Raw genomic sequence first — 22,776 nt, 5'->3', positions numbered from 1 at the left:
GAATATGCAATTTAATTATCAGATTTTATTTTAATGTTTATTTTCAAAAGACTTGGGTGTTTGAAGTATCCCTGCGTTTGGATATGACTGAAACGCCACACACTTGACGGTTCGATAGCGGTTCTGGTTTCTGATCCCATCCTGTGTGTCAATAAAGTTTATTTAAAACGGAGGCGGGGCGGGCGTCGCGCCGGAGATTCACGCTATACAGATGGATTACGCAAAGACGCAGTGGGGGGGGATGTCGTGACGTTTACGTGCACACTTCGTTCTTTCCAAAATATCGAGAAAAAGGAAGAGGATTTATAATTGATGTGATCAAAACGATGGACGCTCTGAATTAGAGAGGGTAGCAAGCGGTTCAACTTCATAGCTTGCTGATTTAAACCAGCTTAAGATTTTTTTTTTTAATAAGAAAAGAAACGTGTGTTTGGTCCCGCTTTCCATGAGTGTCTAGGGGCCTACACCAACCAAGAATGTATCCGTCTTGGGGAAAGTATGGCGGTGGACATCAACATCCTCCTCCTCCACATTACGGTATGAAACCGCCGCCTGTGAGGGGTCCACCGCCCCCAGGGGGAAGCCATGGGCCATACGGGGCGCCGGGAAGCTATGGCTCAGGTCCGGCCTCTAACTTCTCGAGTCTGCGGGAGCAGCATTTACAACAGATGCAGCAACTGCAGCAGCTCCATCAAAAACAGCTCCAATCAGTGCTGCACCACAACAGTGGGCCGTACAGTGGCGGATCCGGTGGATCGGGTGGATCGGGGTCCTGGCGTGGAAGTGCACCGGCCTTTGCCCCTCCGGGTCCTGGGGGGTCTGCGCCGGCCACTTACCAGCAGCAGCACCAGAGGGGTCCCCCGACAGCCGCACAGCAGCCTCACCACACGCCGACGCTACCCCCGCCTCATCCCACAACCGACCCCAGCCCCTCAGTGCCTTCCCACAGCAACGCCAGTAAAAGTGCACCGCAGCAAGGGGGTACAAACGCGAGAGCGACGGACAAAAAGGAAAGCGATGCCACCAAGCCGGAGGAAGAGAAAGCAGACTTGTCTTCAATGACGTTACAGGTGAGTTCGTCTGTCCTTGTCTTTGCTTGTGGTGGTTGTCCGGGAAGGATCATCAAATAGGTTGTTGAATACACACAACCACGCCCGAAGAGGGCTCCACAGCCGAAACGTTGTGTTTCCTTTCTTCTCTTGTCAGCATGGAATAAACCTTTAACCTTTAAGGAATACACTACGTAAGCAGTTGTGTATCAAATCCAGCTGTATCGATTGTTCAGTGTTGATTACGGTTCTTAGACACTGGCCTGATGCAGTCGAATAACTTCAGTCTTTTGCTGTTAAAACTAGCATGCCAGCATTAAGTCTTTTCATTTACTGTTTGTTGTACGTAGTGTTTGAAACAAAAGTGAGAAGCTGTTTGCAAAATATTACGTTTTTTCAATGGCATACATGTGGAATATCGGATTAAGACCGCAAAGAGCTAGGAGCACTTAATACTTAATACAGCTGAGTATTCTTTGTAATGTGGATGCCCTATAGGCAAGTTTTCCTTTTGGTGGTTTTATGTACGGTTATAAAGCAGCAAAAAATAAAAAAGCCGATAATGAAGAAAATTGTCCTTCTGCACTTCCATGGAGAAAACAGCCTTCAGCTGACCTGTTTTGCAAGCAAGAAACTGTCCATATAGATTAAAAAGCAAAACCGAAAAAGTGGTTCCACGTGTGTAATTTGATTATGCATGCTCAGTTTATTATATCTCGGGAACATGGAATTGCACATTCTGTTTAGCTCTGTGTTCATTTACCACGTTCCATAAAGATTAGGAAAAGGGGGCTGTTCATTTTAACGTTTAAGTTGTTGTTTTTTTTTATTTAGGAGCAACAGCAGTACTGGTACAAACAGCACCTCCAGAATTTACAGAAGTTAAAACATGAAAAGGCTAAAGAGAAGAAGCCGCAGGAGGAATTTCGCACCCCGGCCGACAAACAGACCACAAAAACTCCCCCTCCACCCGTGGAGCCCCCCAAAAATGAGCCTCCTCCGCCACCTCCCAAAGAGCAGCCCCCTCCACCTCCTCCACCAGAGGACTCTAAGGTAGAGCAGACCTGTTCACCCAGGCGGCTCTTGGAGTGCCGAAAACACATGCAGCTGAGATTCATTTTCAGTCTGGTCGCCTATGAGAGTGTTCACTTAATATTAAATATTAAAGGCTTTATGAACCAAGTCATGTTGAAAGTTTATTATTTTTCTTGTCTACATGCCTGGGTTGCTTTTTTTTTGTTGTAGAGCGCCGTTTTCTCTTTAAATTGGAAGAGGGATAACAAGTGGTCCAGTTAAGCCTTATGTGGATCAGTTCCACGTCAGGTGAAGGCTTAGAAGATCTGTTGGAACTCAGACCCTTAGGAGCAGAGTGGAGAGCCCTCGTTTGCACTTGTATTTCTTTTCCCCTCACACTTCTCCGGTTTGCACTTTCAGCCCACCGTGATCACGAGGGCGGAAGACCCGGAGGAAGAGGTTCGCCTGCAGCAGCTCCAGGCTGCAGCAGCTCAGTGGCAGCAGACCCAGCAGCAGAGAGCGGGCTACCAGTATCAGGCCCTCATGCAGCAGCACACACAGCTGCAGCACATCCTGCAGCAGTACCAGCAGTTCATGCAGCAGCCGGCACACCTGCAGGTGACGTGCTCTAACCATTAACAGTGACGGCGCTGAGAGCCTTTTTTCCAGTGTAATTCATCCATGGACAAGGGGTTTCATTTTAGGTTAAAAAGAAATTTGGTTTTTATCAGAGTGTTGTTTCATGTGATGTACTTTAAAATAAATTAGGATTTATCATCAGCGATTAATAACTCTATAGTTCAATGTATGACATTATTTAATATAAGTATTGCAGTCATGATACTGGCAAGATGAACATGTTCTCTTAACAGTTACATGAGACGGTAATGTTTTCATTATCGCAATACATTATCATGGTCACATCTTGTGCTTTGGTGAGCTGACCTGACTTATGTTTTTCTGTTACTGTAGAAGATGCCCATCGATATGCAACTTAGGCACTACGAGCTGCAGCAGCAGCAGTTTGTTCCACTTTACCAGGAGTGGGACCGGCAGTTCAAAATGTGGCAGGAGCAGTTTCAGTCCTACCCGCACAAGGATCAGTTGCAGGATTATGAATGCCAGTGGAAACAGTGGCAGGAGCAGATGAAATCCACTTCTTCCCACCTGCAAGAAAGGGTGACAACCCTTCGGACAATGCAGCACCAATATACCACCACCCCATATATGGGGATGATGGGGATGCCACAATATGGACAGTACCACCGGACCGCTTCAGAAGCTCAGATGCCACCACCTCCAACTTTAACCCCTGCTCCTCCAGTCCCTTCAGAGGTACAGCCTTCCTCTGCCTCAGTTCCTCCTATACCGGGACCCCGGCCCCAGGGTATTCCACCTGCCCCAGGACCTTCGCCACAGAGTGGTCTGCCTGTTCCCCATCCGCCGGGACCCCCGCCTCAGGGGGTTCCCCCTCCACAGGGACCCCCGCCTCAGGGGGTTCCCCCTCCACAGGGACCCCCGCCTCAGGGCATTCCTCGTCCGCCAGGACCCCCACCCCAGGGGGTTCCCCCTCCACAGGGACCCCCGCCCCAGGGCGTTCCCCCTCCACAGGGACCCCCGCCCCAGGGCGTTCCCCGTCCGCCAGGACCCCCGCCCCAGGGCGTTCCCCGTCCGCCAGGACCCCCGCCCCAGGGGGTTCCCCATCCACCAGGACCCCCACCCCAGGGGGTTCCCCCTCCACAGGGACCCCCGCCCCAGGGCATTCCCCGTCCGCCAGGACCCCCGCCCCAGGGCGTTCCCCGTCCGCCAGGACCCCCGCCCCAGGGCGTTCCCCGTCCGCCAGGACCCCCGCCCCAGGGCGTTCCCCATCCGCCAGGACCCCCGCCCCAGGGCGTTCCCCATCCGCCAGGACCCCCACCCCAGGGGGTTCCTCCTCCGCTGGGACCCCCTCCCCAGGGGCCCCCAATACAGAAGGCTCAATTGCTTCAGGGACCCCCACAGCAGGGTCTTCACCCTCCCACAGGGACACCTTCTTTAGTACAGCAAAGTGCTCAAGGTCTTTCCACTCCAAATCACATATCGCCCCCAACAACCACAACAACTTCAGAAACCCAGCCGCCATCTTCCCCAGCTCCAGGGAAATCGAGTCCTACATCTGCTCACTCAGCTGTTTACACTTCTGCTGGACTGTCTGGCCCAGGAGTGAGGCCATCTGGGCTGCTGCCCACTCCCAGTGCACCGTCCCGTTTTGAAGGCCCTAGAGGTCCAAGGTAAGGCTGTTCTTCCTCTCCTGAAAGTGCAATGCACTATACATTCACCATTTTTTTCTTAATTTGGATTTTTTCATCAAAAATATGTAAGGTCATGTAAAACGAAGTTTGAAATCTGTTAGATATTCACAGGATTATTTATCATGAAATCATTTAACTGTAGCATCATCAAGAAATGTGTCAAAACTAATAGCAAATTGGAAGATTTTGGTATTAGCCTTTACAGTGGTGGCACAGTCGTCTGTTTGGTTGCTAGCACTGCTCCCTCACAGCTCTTTGGTTTTTTTATTTTTGATTTAAAATTGGGGCAACTTGTGTGAAATTTGCATATTCTCCACAACTTCTGGTGGGTTTCCTCATTTCGTTGGTGTCGCTGTATTGTACATGTTTGTGATCCTTGTAATTAGCTGGCATCCCAATCCATATTCTTCCTGTATAGGTGTTGGGATGATCTGCCTCTTTCCAGGCATAAGAAAGTTTGTGATAATGGGTAAATAAGTACATGTATACCTGCCATATTGCATTTTGCAAGATCATTGTGAGTTACTGGGAGGGGGATCAGAATGATTTATATTTCCTGTTTCTTACAGGTTTGATGGTCCTAGAGGGCATGGTGTTCCTAGATTTGAGCAGCAGCAGAGATTTAATGCCCCACCTCGGTTTGAGCCTCCTCCCAGAGCAGAGCAGCCAAAGAGGTTTGATCAGCCCCCCAGAAGCACCCAGCCAACACGGTTTGGAGCACCACCAAGATTTGAACAGCCTCCGAGGCCAAGCCCACCATCTCGGTTTGAAAGGCCCCCTGGATTTCAGCAGCCTTCTAGGTTTGATGTATTGGCCAAGGCGGAGCCTCCGAAAGCCCCAGAAATTAAACCACAGGGAAGTAAAGACGTGAGTTCTTCTAGCGCCAAAGATTCCCAGCCTGAAGGTCAGCATGAGCATTGTAAACCAACAGTAGTTACTCAAGTTGCTGCTGGAGACATGTCAGCAAGGGAAACGCTAACGGATGATTTCCTTGACACAGAATGTGGATTTTTTGTCCAAAGTGATCCAATTCCACAGACATTGAACAGGGCAGCACCTTTAAGTAAGCCAAATGAGTCTAGTGGAGAGATGGCAAACAAACAGCAGCAGACGTCAGAGACAGCCAAGACCGCTGTATCGGCAGCTTCTGCTGATCCTCAAAAGCAGGCTGCCTCCCATAAAAATTCATTTAATCAGGGAGAAGTGAAAACCAAGAATGAAGGAAATACTGACGCCCAACCTCAGCTTCCTGAACAGATTCCCTCAAAACCAGAACCCCCTAAACCACCTCAGTCCTTTTCGTCTGCAGATAATCATAAAGCTCAGACACCTACGGGCCGGGGAAGGGGGCGAGGTCAGGGGAGAGGCCGAGGATGGGGCCGAGGGCAAACTGGAGGACCAGGTTTTGGTAGTAGTTCCGGTTTCCCTCCTAATCAGCGGACAGAGGGCTTTGAGCACAAGCCTTACGATTACAGACCACCTTTCCGCGAGAACAGGGAGAGAAGCCAGGAGGAGGAGGGCTATGATTGGCAGGATCCTTCTGTAGACAGGCGGGGGGGGCTGGACAGCAGGTTACCTCCACCCCCGGATGAAATATGGGGCAGAGAGGGTGAGGAACATTACCATAAAGATTTTTACGAGGATCATGGAAGGCGAGGCCCCCCCTTAGAAAGAGAGCCCCTGGATGGTCCTGGGAGAGAGAGGCACTGGGAGGAGCCAGAACCCAACTACTGGGAAGATGGCGATCCATACTGGAGGGAAGAGAGGCCACAGTTCCGGCATAATTCCCCATTTCCTCATGATGTTAGAGAACCTAGGTGTCCCCCTCCTTTTCCTCATGATTATGTTGCCCGGGGTCCAAGGCGCCCCCCTATTCCTCCTGAAGCCTTGGATCGGGATCCTAGAGGCCCCCCTCTCCACCATGATGTCACAGAAAGAGATACCAGGGGACCCCCCCCACACCATGATGTCCTGGAAAGGGATCCCAGAGGACCCCCAGTCCACCAAGACATAGAAAGCGATTCTAGGCGCCCCCCTGTTGGCCGTGACATCATGGACAGGGAGCACAGGGGACCCCATTTTCATCATGAGGTCTTGGACAGAGAGCCTAGATGGCCCCATGCGCCCCATGATAGGGAACCCAGACACCCTCCTCTCCCTCATGAAATACTGGAGAGGGACTCCAGGCGACCACCGTTAAGTCATGAAATCATGGAAAGAGACACTCGTCGCCCCCCACCTTCCCATGACACTGTAGACAGAGATATGGGACGTGGAGAGTACTTCGGGGAGTATGAGCAAGAGTTTGTGCCAGAGCCTGACAGATATGGAAGGCCTCACCCAGATTACCACAGCCGGAATTTTGAGCAAGACACGGACCAGAATTACTATCATCCAAGAAATGAGTGGGAAGTAAAAGATCGTGGCTGGGATTACCCTCCATGTCCTCCACGGGCACCGCCAGAGCCCTTTAGGGAGGACAGGTGGCCTCAGGACAGAAACCGGGACTATTTATACGATAGAGGAGCGCAAGACAGGGGAGAGCTGAGGGTGCGGGAGTACCCAGAGGAACCTGCCTACAGAGGGGAGGAGCAGCAGTACCCAGCAGAGTGGAAGAGAGAACCTCTGCCTGACAGGACGTTCGCACCAGAGATTGATGACCGCAGACCTCCATTTGAAGGCCATTTGGAGACTTCCATGGATTTGCCTCCTCCTGGGCTCCCTACTCAGCCTAGTAATCCCCCAGAAAATCCTCTAGAAGACTCCTCTGGAACTGGAAAGGGCATTCTGGCTCTTTCGCAAAGACAGCATGAGATTATTCTGAAAGCTGCTCAGGAGCTCAAGATGATAAGGTGAGGTCCGGATATAACTACTAGGTTTTCAGTTATGATACTCCAGTATGGTCATATAGTTAACAAAAATCACCTTTTAAGTTGTTTTTTTTTATCAGATTTTAACAGGATTCTTGTATTGGAACTATCCAAGGTGTTTTATGTATTTGCTTAGCAAAATGCAACATTCATAGTTAAGGTGGTAAATTCTGACTTGGATTTTTTCGTTCTTGTACAGGGAACTACAGGAGAAGAAAAATGCTATAAATGAGTTTTTCAAACCTGAAGGAACTGAGCAAGTACTTCAGCCAGAGGTGGCTTCAGCAGGGATTATGGGATTGGAGATCCCCCCTGCAGTGACAGGGGCTTTCAAGGTAAATTAACTTTCTGGATTTTTGAATCGTGGATCTAGGTAGTGGATTGTCTCATATCAATTTTAGCCTGTTATCTAGGGATATTAGAGTCCCCTCAAGTTGAGGAAATGTTACAGTAGTTGTAGCTATTTAGAGGAAGACATTTTAACTTTTAATATACCCCGAAAGCTCCTACACAACTCCTGCAGATATGATTTTTTTCCTACATTTCCTAATTGTCCTAATTTATAACTGTATTGTTATTTTTATCCCAAGACAGGAAACCTGCTGCCCAGTGCTAGCCTGGCATCTGCATCTGCAGCTCCAGCAATGCCACCTGAAGCTCAGGCCTGGGGTGGTGATAGTTTACATAGCGCCTGGGACACCAGAAGCGCTGCGCAAGCCACAGATCCAAGCTTTGTGATGTCAGACACTACACCACTGGCAGCCCCCATGCTCGGCAAACCTGTTGTGCTTCCCAAGACTGTGGATTATGGACATGGACATGGTAAGCAAAATGGAAAGTGTCCCACAGTGTAAAGAAAGGAAATATGCTGTACCTGCTGGTTCTTTTTTATTTTCTTCCCGATGAATGTATTTGCATTAAGCAGAGCAAGAGTTAAAAGAGGTTACTCTGCCGTACTAGTCTTCTTTTGTGGTAGAAATTATTTATGTCTTTAAAAGATAGGATGGTATGGAATATTTCACGGTTAAGTTTAATTCCCTCAGTTTCAGATCCTGTGTCAAAAGTTGAGCAGATCTCGTATGGCGAAAGGATCATCCTAAGACCAGATCCAGTACCTACAGAGAGACCTTATGAAAAAGGTATGTGAGCTACCCGTTATTTCTAGTTACATATGATTTTATTTAGTACATAGATAAAGTACATTAGCTTTTTGACATGCAGGAGTTACTGTGGTCCTGTGAGACTAATAAAGACCACATTTGCATTCACAGTGTCAGTCAGGATGGTCTACTCATGTACCTAGAGAGCAATGTATTTATGTCTATTGTTGCCAGTTAAAAATGTCTCAATCTAGGCGTTGTGCTTACAACAGCAGCCAAAGAATGGAATGAATTTGCATGTAAAGGTATGGCATATTCATGTTTGCTCAGGGAAATCTCAATGCCTGGAGACTACAGCTGTTTGATCTCTGTCTACTTCCATTAGTGACAGTGCTGGGGGGTGGGGGGGTTAATTAAATTTATTTTTATATTAAAAAACTGTGTTTTTGCATTGGTAAATGTCAATTTTGGTAAATATTCCTGATTTTAGACCCTTTACCTAGCTCTTATTTTTTTTCAATTCTGTCTTTGCTTTATAGAACCACTTGTCCCATATGACAGAGATCCATATTACGAGAGGCGAGTTGATCCGTATTTGGAGCGCCGGGAGTATGGAAGGGAGAGGGAAAGGGAACGAGAGAGGGATATGTATCGTGAGAAGCCTCCTATGGACTATGACAGGGAGCGATACGAGAGAGAACGATACCCCAGAGACGAGAGGTATTGACAGATCAAATTATGGGGCTTTGGAGAATGCTCATATCTACAGACGTTTCATTTCTGTCATCAAGTTGAGGATTTTGACAATCTAAAAATGGACTTGGTGTGGTTTAATGTATGTATTAACATCAGTTTGTAGAATTGTGATGAGTTGCTTGTCCTTTCTGTGAAAATTACAGCTCAAGATGAAACCAGCTTGTCTTAAAATGTTTTTGTAGTATTTTGATAGGAGTAAAAAGTGTGCAGTGTAATTTGATCTTTCTGTGTTAATTGGTTGTTTTGAGTTTGTTAAGCAAAATTATCCATTTCACCAACTTGCTTTAAGATCTGAAGTGTGTGTACGAAAATAATTATTTTACACTTTTCATTTGCAAACTTTAAAAGCCCCATTGTTCTGAGTATTAGCACTTCTTTACAGGATTACCACATTACTGAATCCACCAAAACAGATATAAGGCTTCACGTTTATACGATGAATTGCTTGCAGGCTGCCACCAGGCCCATCCTCTCGGTCAGGTGGCTTCAGAGACCGGGACAGGGAGGGCAGGGACAGCAGAGACAGAGAGCGTGAGGGCAGGAGCAGCAGAGACAGAGATGTTAAAGAGCACTTTGGCAGGCCTGGATATGACCGACTACCCTACGAGCGCATCCCTGATCGCCCTCTCTTTGACCACAGCGCTCCTGCATTTGGGAGTAAGATGCTGACATTGTTCTTCCTGATTTGTTGCGCCTCCGCTCGATCTCTAGATTTCATGCCTGCTGATGTTAAGCGTGTCTGTTTTTCCCTTGCTCGTCTCAGGTGACAGGAGGAGTTACCCTGAAGAGAGGTTGCCTGCTCCGCCTTTGCCTCCTCACCCTCCTGCTCCGCCACGAGTCGAAAAGAAACCCGAAACCAAAAACGTGGATGACATCCTCAAACCACCGGGCAGAGAGAGCCGCCCTGAAAGGGTATGTCGAAGAAGGAAGAGTTTATATCATATCAGTTATACATTGTAGACATTTAAAATGTTCAGTAGCTTTAAATGCGTTGGCTTTTATTAACAGATTGTCGTCATCATGAGAGGACTCCCTGGGAGTGGAAAAACGCATGTAGCAAAACTTATCCGGGTAAGCTTGTGGCAGCATAGAAGGAAGATTCTTTCCAGGCTTTTGAGTGAGCTTTACAGCCAGATTATTGCCAATAATTATCTTCAGTCTTCTCCTGCTTTATTCTTTTCACATTTCAAAGAAATCCTCTTTTTAAAGCACCATTCTAGTACAACACATTTTAATACAACAGTATTGCAATTTAATTTTAAGCTAAAACAAATCTTTGTACAGGACAAGGAGGTGGAATTTGGCGGGGCGCCTCCTCGAGTTCTGGGGCTTGACGATTATTTTATGACGGAGGTGGAAAAGGTTGAGAAGGATCCCGATACAGGAAAGCGTGTCAAACAAAAGGTATGTGTGTGTTTTAGTTTCTACTATTTTGTCCATTTTCAGGAGCTTGCTCAGTCAGATATACGTGCCATTTATTTGAGTATAGACTTTAATCTTAGATGTGTTTTCTTCAGAATGTCAAATGTTGTGTGCCCTGCACAGCTATTCCAAAACTTACAATGATTTCTTGTTTTGTTGAATGCAGCTAGTTGTTAAGATTTAGATTTTTACCCAGCTTGAGTTTCAGTTTAAGCATTTAAGACTTGATTAATAACATTAACTTTTATAAAACTCTATACATCATTTGTAATGCAGCAAAATCTAACGTCATTGGAAGAGAGTGAATACTTTTACATGGCGGTCTTACTGTATTAAATATTTGATAATGAATGAATGCCCTGATCCTCCCAAGTTAACTGTGAGGAATCATTTTACCACTAGGTTTTGGAATATGAATATGAGCCAGAGATGGAAGATACCTATCGCAACAGTATGCTCAAAACCTTCCGTAAAACCCTGGATGATGGATTCTTCCCCTTCATCATTATTGATGCTATTAATGATAGAGTTAAATACTTCGATCAGTTCTGGAGTGCAGCCAAGACTAAAGGTTTTGAGGTGAGTCATTTGGTGATGTCATGCAAACAGGCAAAACCTATCAATTAACTTCTGGGTGCTTATTTCTTTTCGTGTGCTTTAAGTTTTTTAATTTCAATTACATTAAGAAGCTGATTGAATGGCTTCAGGAAGACAAATCAATGCTTTGTTGATTAAGAAAATAAGTATATTTGTCTATTTCCTTGACAGGTGTACTTAGCTGAAATCTCTGTAGATAACCAGACATGTGCCAAGAGGAACATTCATGGACGCAAGCTAAAGGATATTGCAAAGGTTGGTTTTGCAGAGGTTTTCCTTTGTTGTCATGCAAGAAGTGCTTAAGAAGTACAGAGATGATGTTTTACATACATGCACATCATTGAATAGGGAAAAGGCTGAAGAAGATGGGTAACATTTTCTTATTGAAAATGATGTAATTTCATACCTAGATTTTTTATTTAATAAAACTCTGGGATTATGGACGAAGTATTAATATTTGGATTTTGTCATGTGTGAAATATTTGTGTATCTACAACAGATGGCCACTAACTGGGAGTCGGCCCCTCGTCACATGGTGAGGCTCGACATAAGGTCCTTATTGCAAGATGCTGCTATAGAGGACGTAAGTGATACAATAACCTAATCATCAATGTGCTCTAATTTCTTACATTTGCTTTGAGAAAAGTTTTAAATCTATTGTATACATTTAAAATCATTGTGCTACAGGAAGCTTCACAGCTACCTCCATGGAGCACATGCTAGCTGAAAGCTGCTAAACTGCTGCTTGACTGATTCTAAGTTTCTTCTTTCTTTGCCCTTCTGTTTATTACAGGTTGAGATGGAGGATTTTGACCCAGCAGAAGAAGAGCAGAAAGTAGAAGCCAAGAGAGAGGCAGCAGAAGAGGAGGAAGCGGATCTGGTAGGATTACAGAGCTTCCGCATGTATTTTCACAGCTTTTTATATTTTATATTTATATTTGTATGCAGCCAGTTGAATAAGTATTTTTTCATATCTATATGTCAAGTAGGAATTAAGGAACATAATACTAAAGCCCTTTTTTGTAAGAATAATTCATGGTATTTCTAAAGGACAGCTTATTTTTGCTGCCTGCAAGATGCAGGATTCTTGAAACATATTGAGTGTTGTGTAATGTGTGTCGTAAGTTTTTTATAAAAACCCGAACTAGAAAAGCTGCAACGAAAACATGCTGAAGTACATCCTCCATATTAGGAAAATTTGGTTCAAATGCTTTGAACTTTTTAAGACAAGAATCAGTGCACAGCTATAGCTTGAAATCAGGTTTACTGCAGCATATGACTTTTCTTACAGCCAGATAAGTCTTGATTTTATTTAGTCTGCTAAATTTCATAGTGATGTTGTCAATTGATACATAGGGTTTAAACACGGAAGTTTTCAAACCATTATTCATTGCAAAACCATAAAAAGTAAAGAAAACATGAAGCAGCCATGATTATTAAGTTTTTTATTTTAAATGATTCTTTCCATAAAATGTAATACACTATACTGCAAAATAAATATGGATATTTAATTACAATAAATGTAAGTGGTTAGGTAATAAAATGTTAAAACATAATCAGGACAACTATAATAAAGGCATTAAAAAGAAATGAAAATGGCACATATTCTAATCAGAGCTGCTATTTACCATGGCCTTTAACACATTTACCATATTGCACACAAACAACAGTAAATTAAAATAAATCTTAAGCACTTTAAAGTAGTTTTCTGGAAAAACAACTAATGCACTTCTTTTACTAATTATGCTTTTCAAAGCCCTCTATAGAAACATACCAATTTTGACACTGTAGCTTTTCTGCTCTGCTTCTGTAAGATAATATTAAAAAATGTAACCTGCAGTTGTTTATGAATGTTTGTCTAGGGAGGACGGGCATCTACTTGAAAAATAGTCATATTTATTACCATTCATTACCGTATGTTACATGTGCTGTAAATTTAACCAATCAGGAAAGCAAATTAATACAAAAACATTCAATTACTAAATCACTTTTTCCCCCATATTGTGGTTATAATCTCATCTATAAAATTCATAAACTTGAGAAATGTAATAAGGTGTTTAACCATGCTTAGAAATTGATTACATATTTGAATGAACATTTTACAGTATGTTTGTCTAAAAATAATACAGTATCGATCGGGGATTATGTTTTATATATATTAGTAAGGTAATGGAGTAGATGCACTGTTACATGACCGAAATCTAGTGTTGAAAACTTTGATGTGCAGTTCGTGAAGATCTTTCTTGTCGGCTCTAAATTTGCCTTATGCAGTTTGTAAGGAATCATGGGCTGCATGTAGTTTTCTGAATCGACAATTTGAAATCTAAACATCTGCTTTCTCCTCAGTTTGGTTTTCAGTCCTAATATCTCCAACAATATCAGGCAATTTGTCTTTTCTTTCATATCATATACCTTGGTGGTTATGCAAAGAACTACAGCTTAAATATTTCAGCTTTTGGGAATGAAATTGTCCTCTGGACTTGTGGAGTGTCTTGGGAGTGCTGCGTTTTTTTAAATATTTTTGTTGTCAATGTTTTTTTTTATTTTAAAAGACTGATGATAAAAGAGAAGCCTTAGGATCAGTGTTGTTAAGAACAGCTGCGATTTTCCTCCTTTACTCAAATCTTTAATATCATAAGAACATTTCACAGAAAGCCAAACTGAAAATGGGTTGCCACATGTCATCCTGTTAGGCTAATGTATAACCAATAAAGAACAGTTAAGTCTTCATACATAAAAGAACAACAGAGAACGATGTTGTTTTCCTTAAAATTTTTCTTTTACTAATTGTTTTGAAATTAACCAAAATATCCCACCAGCATGGTAAAATGCACTTTCCATCTAAGTAAGTAGCCTACATTTCCAACTCGTTCTCTCTCTCTCCTTTATGTTCTTCTCATTAGGCCTACAGTGGTGGATAGGTTAAGTAATTGTCTGAGGGTACTCACGCACATCTTGAAATACATCGCTGTTCTGAAGCAGCTGAGGTTAATGCTGTTTCCACCCTAGCTCAAGGATGGCACATGGTTCTGTTCTGGTTTTTAACGGGCACTTAAGAGCTTCAAAGGCTTCTTTCGTGGCGCTGTGATCCACGTAAGCGTGCACACTGATGGCCTGAAAATGGTGGGTGAAGAGGATCAGAAACATAATGGCAAAGAACACTGTATGACTTGAGATTTCATTATATCTTCTCATTGTCTCTTCGGCCGTCATTACCAGTTACTCTTACTCTTGAGTGCACATATAACTTTAAAACAGGACCTATATAGATTCAGATCTATAATTTCAGATTATATAGAATCAGATATCTGATTTTCAGATTCACTAAAATTAGGGTGCTTTTTTTACTATTTTTAATTAAAGAAGTTTTGTATGTCTTTGCCTATTAAAAGGTAAATTGATCTGGATAAAAAGAATACCTCACACATGCTGTTATTTTAATAAAATCATATATAAAACCTAGATATTGCAATACTTGCTAATTGTTTAATTATTGTAATGTTTTTATTACGTTATTGGTAATGGCTAACTTTTCGGAAGTTCGGAAGAGCACTGTGTACATGAAACTTTGGAATTTTATGTAGATACGGTATTCTTTAAAGTATTCACAGCCCTTGAAAAGCAGTAAGTACAGGATCCTTCCATTAAAACATGACTCTTAATGATACCCATAAGCTAGTATCACTTCTACTGTAAGTGTACTATCTGCCCAAGATAGTTTGCAGTTGGCGTTTCCTAATGAGGTACTTACACATTTGTAAAATATTGTACATCATTTACATTTACAGTTACTGTGATGTCATATGGGGAGAAGGGATATACCTGTCCACTTAAAACGCTTTAAGCTAATCGCTGCCTTTAGATGAGCACAGAGAACCTGGTTTTCTCACTGTTATGGTGCCAGTCACTTCTGTGAGATGTTGGTCAGTATTTCTTCCAGCATCACATTCATTTAATACTGTTTCTCATTTATCCCTCCCAACCATTACCTCGATTACTTCAGCCACAGATGCGTTAAAAAACTGTCATGTTACAGACGGGAAAAGATTTGGACATATATTTGTTTTCTAAATCCATTTCATCTAGTTCAAATAATTAAAATTATTATAATAAGAGGCAACGTATAAGCTGCTCTCTAACCATTTGTATAAAAAAACATTGATTTCATTTATTGTTAGTTTTGGTAGGTAAGTGAATCTGTTATGTTTCTGTATCACTATTGTGTAATACATTATAAATTATAAATTTATACATTAAAAATGATAAATTTTGGGATTATTTGGGATTCACTGTTCATTTTTGTAGTGGTCCTAACAACATAGTTTAGCTCTTTCCTACCTGCTGTTTTATTGTGGGTTACTGCTGTATATGCCAAAAGTGTAGGATGAAAGTTTATTTTTTTAAGGCCTTTAAAGCGATATTCCATGCATGAAAAGATGTATCTAAAACAGACATTTCCAGGTGCAGACAAGCTATTGTGCGTGTTATTTATGGATATGCAGGTTCAAGCAGAAAATCAGGAAGCTCTGTGTGGGATTCCACTCTTAACCGTGAAAGTCTTGCTGTGGGGTTCACATGGCGCATGCTCCCATAGCTTGTTTTTCCCCAGTGCCATTGAATTGGCTGCATGCTAACATCTATAAAATGTTCTTCTTGTTCACAGGTCGGTTGAATTGATTAATATGTTCCTTGCTGAAAATATCTTATTAACTCTTGTCTATTTTTAAGCTTTGGCACCTCCTGTTTCCTCTCTGTGCCGAATTCTAACTGTTGGAGTCTCTCTCTGTATATAATATAGGGTTACATTCCAAAAAGCAAATGGGAGATGGACACCTCTGGGGCAAAACTTGGTAGGTATATCTTGTTTTTCACCCTGCTGTTTTTAGTTTGGGTATCCAGCCGAACACGTGGTTGATATATCTCTGACAATTCCGATACATAAAATGAAACAACTGTATGGTAACACAAAACTGAGGCTTTGCCGTTTTGAAGGAACAATATTCTTATGTTTCATTTTGCGCCATACCGTGGAAGTAAGCTCACTCTTATAAATACATTAGTTTTTAAATATTATGTAAAGCTGGCACGCATTTCTTTTATATCCTTTTTATACAAAAAAAACAATGCCAAACGCTTTTGCATTGCTCATTTTGTAGATAAGGGATATAAATTAAAAAGTATGTCAAAAATGTGTGGTTCTGGACAAGAAGTTAATCTAAAAGGAGCTGTACTATGTGCAGTGAGGTCCACTGTGCATCATAGTCCTCACAGAAGTAGCACAATAACTTTCATCAAGGCAACATTGATAAGTAGTGTTTTAAACACTTTAAACCTAAGGTGAAAGTCATTTTTGCTCCTTCTGACTATGGGAATATGTTCCTACAATTTTGAGATGTGTGTTGTGTGTGCTGTTGCCGACGAATCTGCTATATTTTATCCTCTAGAAAGCAAGGAGTTTTAAAGTAATCTATAAGCAATAAAAAAAATGGTCAGGCTTTGTTTTGACTGATTTTAACACTATATACTTCCCTATCCCATACTTCTCTGTTCCGTCCTCCGTTTGTACATTTTTGTGAATAAACCTACGCTGTTCATAAAAATGTACAAACTATCTGTAAACGGTATGAATTCTAACCAATTTCAGGTTTAACACCAAGAAGATCACGATACTGAACTTAATGTTATAAAACATCTTTCATATTTAAAGTTTCAAAGATGATAAAATGTAACATTCATTAAATCCCAAAATAAACTACTTATATAATATATATATAAAACAAATATACAACTGTAGAAATGACAAAAACAAGTACATTTTGAAGTGTGATTTAAAAACACCCACGAACTTGGCCATCCTGACTTCAATTGGGATAGTATTCCATCATGCAATTGCTGTGCCCTGGGTCTCATTATATTTTGTATGTTTCAATTCAACGTTTATTGTAATCTGTAGTGCATTTCTTTTCTCTCCATAAACACTATTTGCTGTTCAGTACAATGACACCAACTGTTGAGTCCTAGTCGGACTGCTCCAATTACACCATAAATGGCATTGGTGTTTGTAGTTTCAGAATATTAATTTCTTAGCAGTATTCAGTGGTATCTTATGTTTTGTATTTTTTCAAATGTTCTCATTTCTTAATATTTGAAATGTATTTGATGATTTTGCTGATCCATGCTTTAGAGAATTGCTGAATTGTGTATTTTGAAGGTCCAAGTGAATTTCTTTACCAGTGTTTTTGAAAATATTTAATGGAAGGCGCAGAGAAATTGTACTTTTGGTACCATTGGTTCAGAGGTAGCAATGTTTTGCATATTGGCATATTACCAAATTCCCATAGCATCCAGAATAGCTTATTATTTCCAGAAGGCATGCATTAGATGATATTTACAAATAAACTTATCTAAAATTGTAATGATGCAGCTACACACCTGATGTAATAATATATTACTGATAAATGATAAAATTAGGATGACGTATTAAAATGTTTCCTTTAGATTAGATTAAATGAAGTTGTTGTTATGAAGTGATGAAAAAAATGAAGTATTAATAATAGATCCATACCTGTTCAGAGATTAATATGGTGAATGACCAAGAAACTACTTGTAAATACTAAGTAGTGGAGATCCCAGCTCAGAGCCCTGGTGAACTCAGAGAGTAAACAACATCATCAGTTTTAAAAGATCCGATTTGCAAATTAGTATTTATTGACCAGGTAGGAGCGAGGCTTACAAAGTCAAGTGCCAGTTCTCTCTTAATACTTTTCCATGTGCTTCAGTAGAATATCGTGATGGACAGTTTCAGAAATGGCACACGAGCCTAGCAGGTGATTAATTTTAAGTGATCTGATGTTAGAAGTCAGATTTCCTTTGTCGACAATCTCCTTTTCAACTAGAAAGGTTGGGAGAGTTCATTAGATACCAGATGAGACTGTAATTGAGCGGGCACTGCCCGTTCCAGTCTTTTTGCAGGAAAAAGGCAAATTGGAAAGAGTATATAAGTTAAGTATTTGAGAGTCAGGGACATTTTCTAACCTTAATTTTTAAGGTGTGATGACAGGAGATACTAGTGTCTTATAAGTACAAGACTCAATTTCAGGGAATATCATAATAAAAAAAGGAAAAGGTGTGAACTATTGTTGATGCAAGTAGGATTGTAAAAACGGTGTCCGAAAGACGGGTAGTAAGTCAGATTTAAACTACCAGCTCACAAAGCTGCAACTGCAATATAACGATGAGAGAAGCTCGAATCTGTGAAAGTAGGAATGATTATTGTCACGACTCCAGGTGATAAGGTCAGCAGCTGATGTGCATGAATGTGCTACACTGTTCATTAGAGGGAGAGAAAACAGACTTTTAAAATTTTTTTTCAAGCATTTCATTGATGGTGGACTTGTAGGATTACTGCAGTGCCTTTCAGTGAGATCAGAATTGGAGGAGGATCATGCCTCCCTATAGGACTGCTGATGTTGTTCATAAACCTGTAGATTAACTGTCTGGTCTTCCGCCACAAACACTTAATATGTCACTGACTTGCCTTCACTGACCACATGCCCTTCACCGGGAGAAAACGTATTTCTTTTGCTTATTTGGAGACTATCGTAGTCTTTGCATAATGATTGTGCAAATACGTTGTTGTTTTTGAATTAACACCTGTAACTATTTGAATCTTTCCAACTTTGAAATATACTTTTTTCATTTTTTTTCTGTCTAGTTGGGATCTTTAGTGAGTAGAAGTGTATTAATTAACTGGTTAACAAAACTGGTTTGCTTCAGCCAGCAAGCCATATTGACTGTTTTCAAGCTGCCAAAGCAGCATAAATATTATAAAATGTCTTAAAATAACGCTGAAAATTTAAACACATAAGAGCTTTTTGTTTTTATTAGAAACGTTGTTGAAAACACATTTATGGTTTTCCCCCCACTGAAATATAATTTATGAAATCTTTACCATTTTTAAAACTGTCCTCCTTAATGCATGTAAAATGTTTTCAAAGCCACGGAAATGTTAATTTGAATACTGTGTGCTATATATAATATATATATATAACTACTGAATGTGTGGCACAGCAAGACCAATTATTTTCTGCTTGGTTTCAGATAATGGCACATTGTACTTTTTTTGTTTTCCAAAAAGATCATAATGTTCACTTTAACAGCAATTTGGTTTTAAACTGAGTCTATTTAAAAAATGTCTGAAAGTGTAACTGGGTTACCTCTTCTGATTTTTACAAAAACATTGAAATGTTCAACATCGATTATAAAACCGGCAATCACCCACGTTTCATCAGATGCGATGCACCATGTTGCAATGGAGAGGATAAAATGAAATTGGACACATTGAGATTTTGTTTTCGATCCCGAGGTGTCGTGCTTCCTGCGTCTTTTTCATTTGTTTCGGCCGGTGTTTTCCGGAGGGTTATCATTTATTCGTTACCCTGCCGTCATTTCGGTTACACCTTGGGACAGCAACTTCGCAAAGGCCCCGATTAAATTAAAACCCGCGGGGAAGGTAGTTTTCCAAATGTTGCCGCAGCCAAAGGGACGAGCTTCTCCAGAGTAAGTGCTTTTTTTTTTTTGTTCCTTGAGAGCCCACCGTTTACCACGGGCTGTGCCGGGGCTCGGCCGCGGCTCCGTATGGGCTTTGGCGGGAGGTTGGAATGGCGTGTGACCAAGGGAGGCACTTTATTTTCGCAGACAAGCTGGACGGGCTGGTGAGCAGCACGAAAAGGAAGCGGGACTGGGGCCGCATGACAGACATGGAGGACTACCTGCAGCTGCCAGATGACTACGCCACCCGCATGTCGGAACCAGGAAAGAAAAGGGTGACGCATTTCTTTCAGACATCACTAATCAAGTGACGAAGATAGAAACCTAGTGTATTGTGGAGTTGACATGCTCGTTTTTTAAAGGTTCCTCATCACTGGCCCCTGTTACGAACTTTTATGCAGCGGAGCAATTTAAGTGCTCAGTATGACTTGATTTATAGAGTTTATTTCAAAGGTTCAGACAGGAGACGGCGTTATCTCATGTTGTATAATTGTCAACATGGGTAAATCAAATTTTTCGGCAGTTAAAACAAAGATTTATGTGTTCTGATGATTTACGGTTGATATTCTGGTGACTTCTGCTTGAAGGGTCAGGTTTGTTGTTGCATTCCAGTATTTTGAAAGAGTTTTACAGTATAAAGTAAAACATGAATAAATCCTTCCTTTCTTCCAGTCTTTGGTGTATGTAAAATATTGGATTCATCTATATGACTTCCGTTTTGTTTTTTCCCCCACTCTGCTGTAGGTGAGGTGGGCAGATCTTGAAGAGAAAAAAGATGCCGATAGGAAGCGCGCTATTGGTTTTGTGGTTGGACAGACAGATTGGGAGAAAATAACAGATGAAAGCGGACAGCTTGCTCAGAGAGCACTCAATCGCACAAAGTATTTTTAACAGAACGTTTTCCAAGCAAATCGTTCGGGAACAGGTGAGTTGTTACTTTTCAGGTGATATTTTCAGTAGTGTTAGAACAACCACTGTCGGACCTTAATATTAAAATGCAGTGCAGTCTGAAGAAAGTGTACGCTTTGATGCGGTTCAATTTCAGTAAACTGTCAGTGTAGTTTGATAAGAAAGAAGCATTTTACACAAACAGTATGGTGATTGATAATTCATTAAGAACATGATGACAGTATGGATTAAGAAACACACCACATGAAAGGAGTATTGGTGAAATTTCTGAAATGTATGCTAAACGTGATTTATTTATAATACATTTATTATTTATAATGCACATTTTAACTGTTTGCTTGCTTGTAAAGCATGTAAACAGTAACATGCTAACATAAAATGTTAAATGCCCTGTGTAGAGGGCAGAGAGCCACAACTGTATATTTCACGGTTCCAATAAGTCAGTATTCCTAAAACTGATAACATATTTAAATAGCATTTACTTTAAAGGAACTTAATTACCTCGGCCACAGGCAAAAGTATATTTGACTTTTTAAAATCAACACATTCCTGATAGTCCCGATTTCAGGAGTTTTTTTGTGTTTATTATTTGCATTTAGTTTTCCAGGAAGGAAAGTCCCGGTCCTTTTCACGCTAGAATTGTACATATTGGCATTTGATGTAAAAAAATTTTTTCCGTGTATCTATTGTTCAATTTTGAAGAGCATTTTTAGTCTATGTGCAATTGTACGGCTCATATTTCAATCAAACATTTTGTATTCCTGTAGGTTGTTACCTGGTGTTATCTTGAATGTGAAGCGGTTCTGAGCTGTGAAAGCATCATTTCTACATACTCCTGGATACTCCTTCAGTGGTTCTTCATTTTAAAAAAGATAATGTTGCAAATGTTCTTTTTATAGTGAATCCTTTTTGCAGGGTAAATGAGCACTCTGTAATTAGAATCACAGTCCGGACTAAAGATCCTATTGGTTTCTTTAAATTGTTAGCTGTCTTTGCAGTTTTTATACTTTGTATGTACTGTATCTAACCTGTGAGCACTGTTGGTTATTTTACCATTAAAAAATAAATAATAAAAAAATCCAAAAACAACATCTTCATGTGGCTCATGTGAATGATCATATGGGCCTCACAGTTATGTGGTCTTATTTTTGTTTTCTTCCTGCAGTTGAAGAAAATCTCTGACAGTGTTTCTTGATTCAAGAACTAAAATATGATAAGGTCTTGAGAGTTTTAATGGTGGGTGTGTGTGTAATATTAATCTGACTATAAAGTAAATACATTACCTTATTTCGTACCTGTGGTTCAAGATTTCAAAATGCTTTCTAATAAAAACTTGAAAATTTGAGTTTTTTAAATGTTTTTGAGTTCCTGCATTAAACAGATGTGAAGTATTTAAAAGGAATTGCTTCTATATGGCGTGGAACTTTGGGGAATTAAGTTCCAAATGCCAAAATACAAATCCCTGTTTGGATCAAACTGATAAATTAATAGTCATTTTGATGTATAACAAGTCAAAAATGCTTGACATTCTAAGACACCAATTTCCATCTGTGTGTGCTGAAGAGGTTAACTTTCAATCCACTCCGTTTTTCTTTTAACCTTGACAAATGTTGGAACTGCAAACCAATTTCAAAGTTGACAGTTATTATATTGACATCAGCACACTTTTATTTAAAGAAAATGGTGAGGTTGCATTAGTTTTCACGTTTTTTCTCTGTCAGGCTCCTTCCTTGCGCTATATGAGGTAATTATTAGAAATTTGCTTTTGAATGCGTTTACACATGTGGCTTTATTTTCTTCTGCACTCCATGACTTCCTACGGACTGGTTACCACTCCTTGAAAACAGTATTTCTTTTGGAGGCAATTAAAAAAACCTAATAGCTTTTACTGTGTGAAAGGTATAAGAGGTGGGGATTGATCGGGAAAATGTATATTGATTATATTTGCAGTGACTGTACAGTTTGCTTTAGATCGTTAATGTATTTATCCCATTACTTCAACGCACTGGAATATGTGCAGTTTTTATCTTCAGTTTGAAAAATATGCTTGAATTATTTTTAACTATACTTTGTTTTATAGGGGTTCACTGGTGGAATTCATAACTGGGTAAGTAAAACGTATGAGGTTCAAATAAAACATCTACAAATTTAAATAATATATTTGTGATATATGAAAATGTGTGTGATATACAGTATGGGAATATATCACAGTGTTAAT

The 22,776-nt window shown here is 40.9% G+C and overlaps 1 protein-coding gene across 5 annotated transcripts; it reads left to right on the top strand.

Annotated features, from left to right (window-relative positions):
• The first annotated feature begins 227 nt into the window (after positions 1-227).
• On the top strand, positions 228-21,647 carry ylpm1 (YLP motif containing 1). Of its 5 annotated transcripts, XM_069193174.1 has the most exons (22): positions 228-1,070; positions 1,884-2,102; positions 2,484-2,681; positions 3,036-3,552; positions 3,586-4,333; positions 4,924-7,206; positions 7,424-7,559; positions 7,815-8,046; positions 8,268-8,363; positions 8,864-9,044; positions 9,532-9,737; positions 9,844-9,992; positions 10,089-10,151; positions 10,365-10,484; positions 10,905-11,081; positions 11,271-11,354; positions 11,599-11,682; positions 11,893-11,979; positions 15,898-15,949; positions 19,797-19,924; positions 20,394-20,574; positions 21,326-21,647. In XM_069193174.1, exons 1-21 carry the CDS (start codon positions 477-479, stop codon positions 20,538-20,540), a joined length of 6,501 nt encoding a protein of 2,166 aa, XP_069049275.1. In that variant the 5' UTR covers positions 228-476; the 3' UTR covers positions 20,541-20,574; positions 21,326-21,647. The 5 variants fall into 5 exon arrangements, with proteins under 5 accessions (XP_069049275.1, XP_069049274.1, XP_015205802.2 ...); XM_069193173.1 differs by having other exon boundaries at positions 3,039-4,333; XM_015350316.2 differs by having other exon boundaries at positions 3,036-4,333; positions 8,274-8,363.
• The last annotated feature ends 1,129 nt before the right edge of the window (positions 21,648-22,776 follow it).

This window comes from Lepisosteus oculatus, chromosome 8 (assembly GCF_040954835.1).
Source record: "Lepisosteus oculatus isolate fLepOcu1 chromosome 8, fLepOcu1.hap2, whole genome shotgun sequence".
NCBI classification, from domain to species: Eukaryota; Metazoa; Chordata; class Actinopteri; order Semionotiformes; family Lepisosteidae; genus Lepisosteus; species Lepisosteus oculatus.
This window is presented reverse-complemented; position numbering and strand designations above follow the sequence as displayed.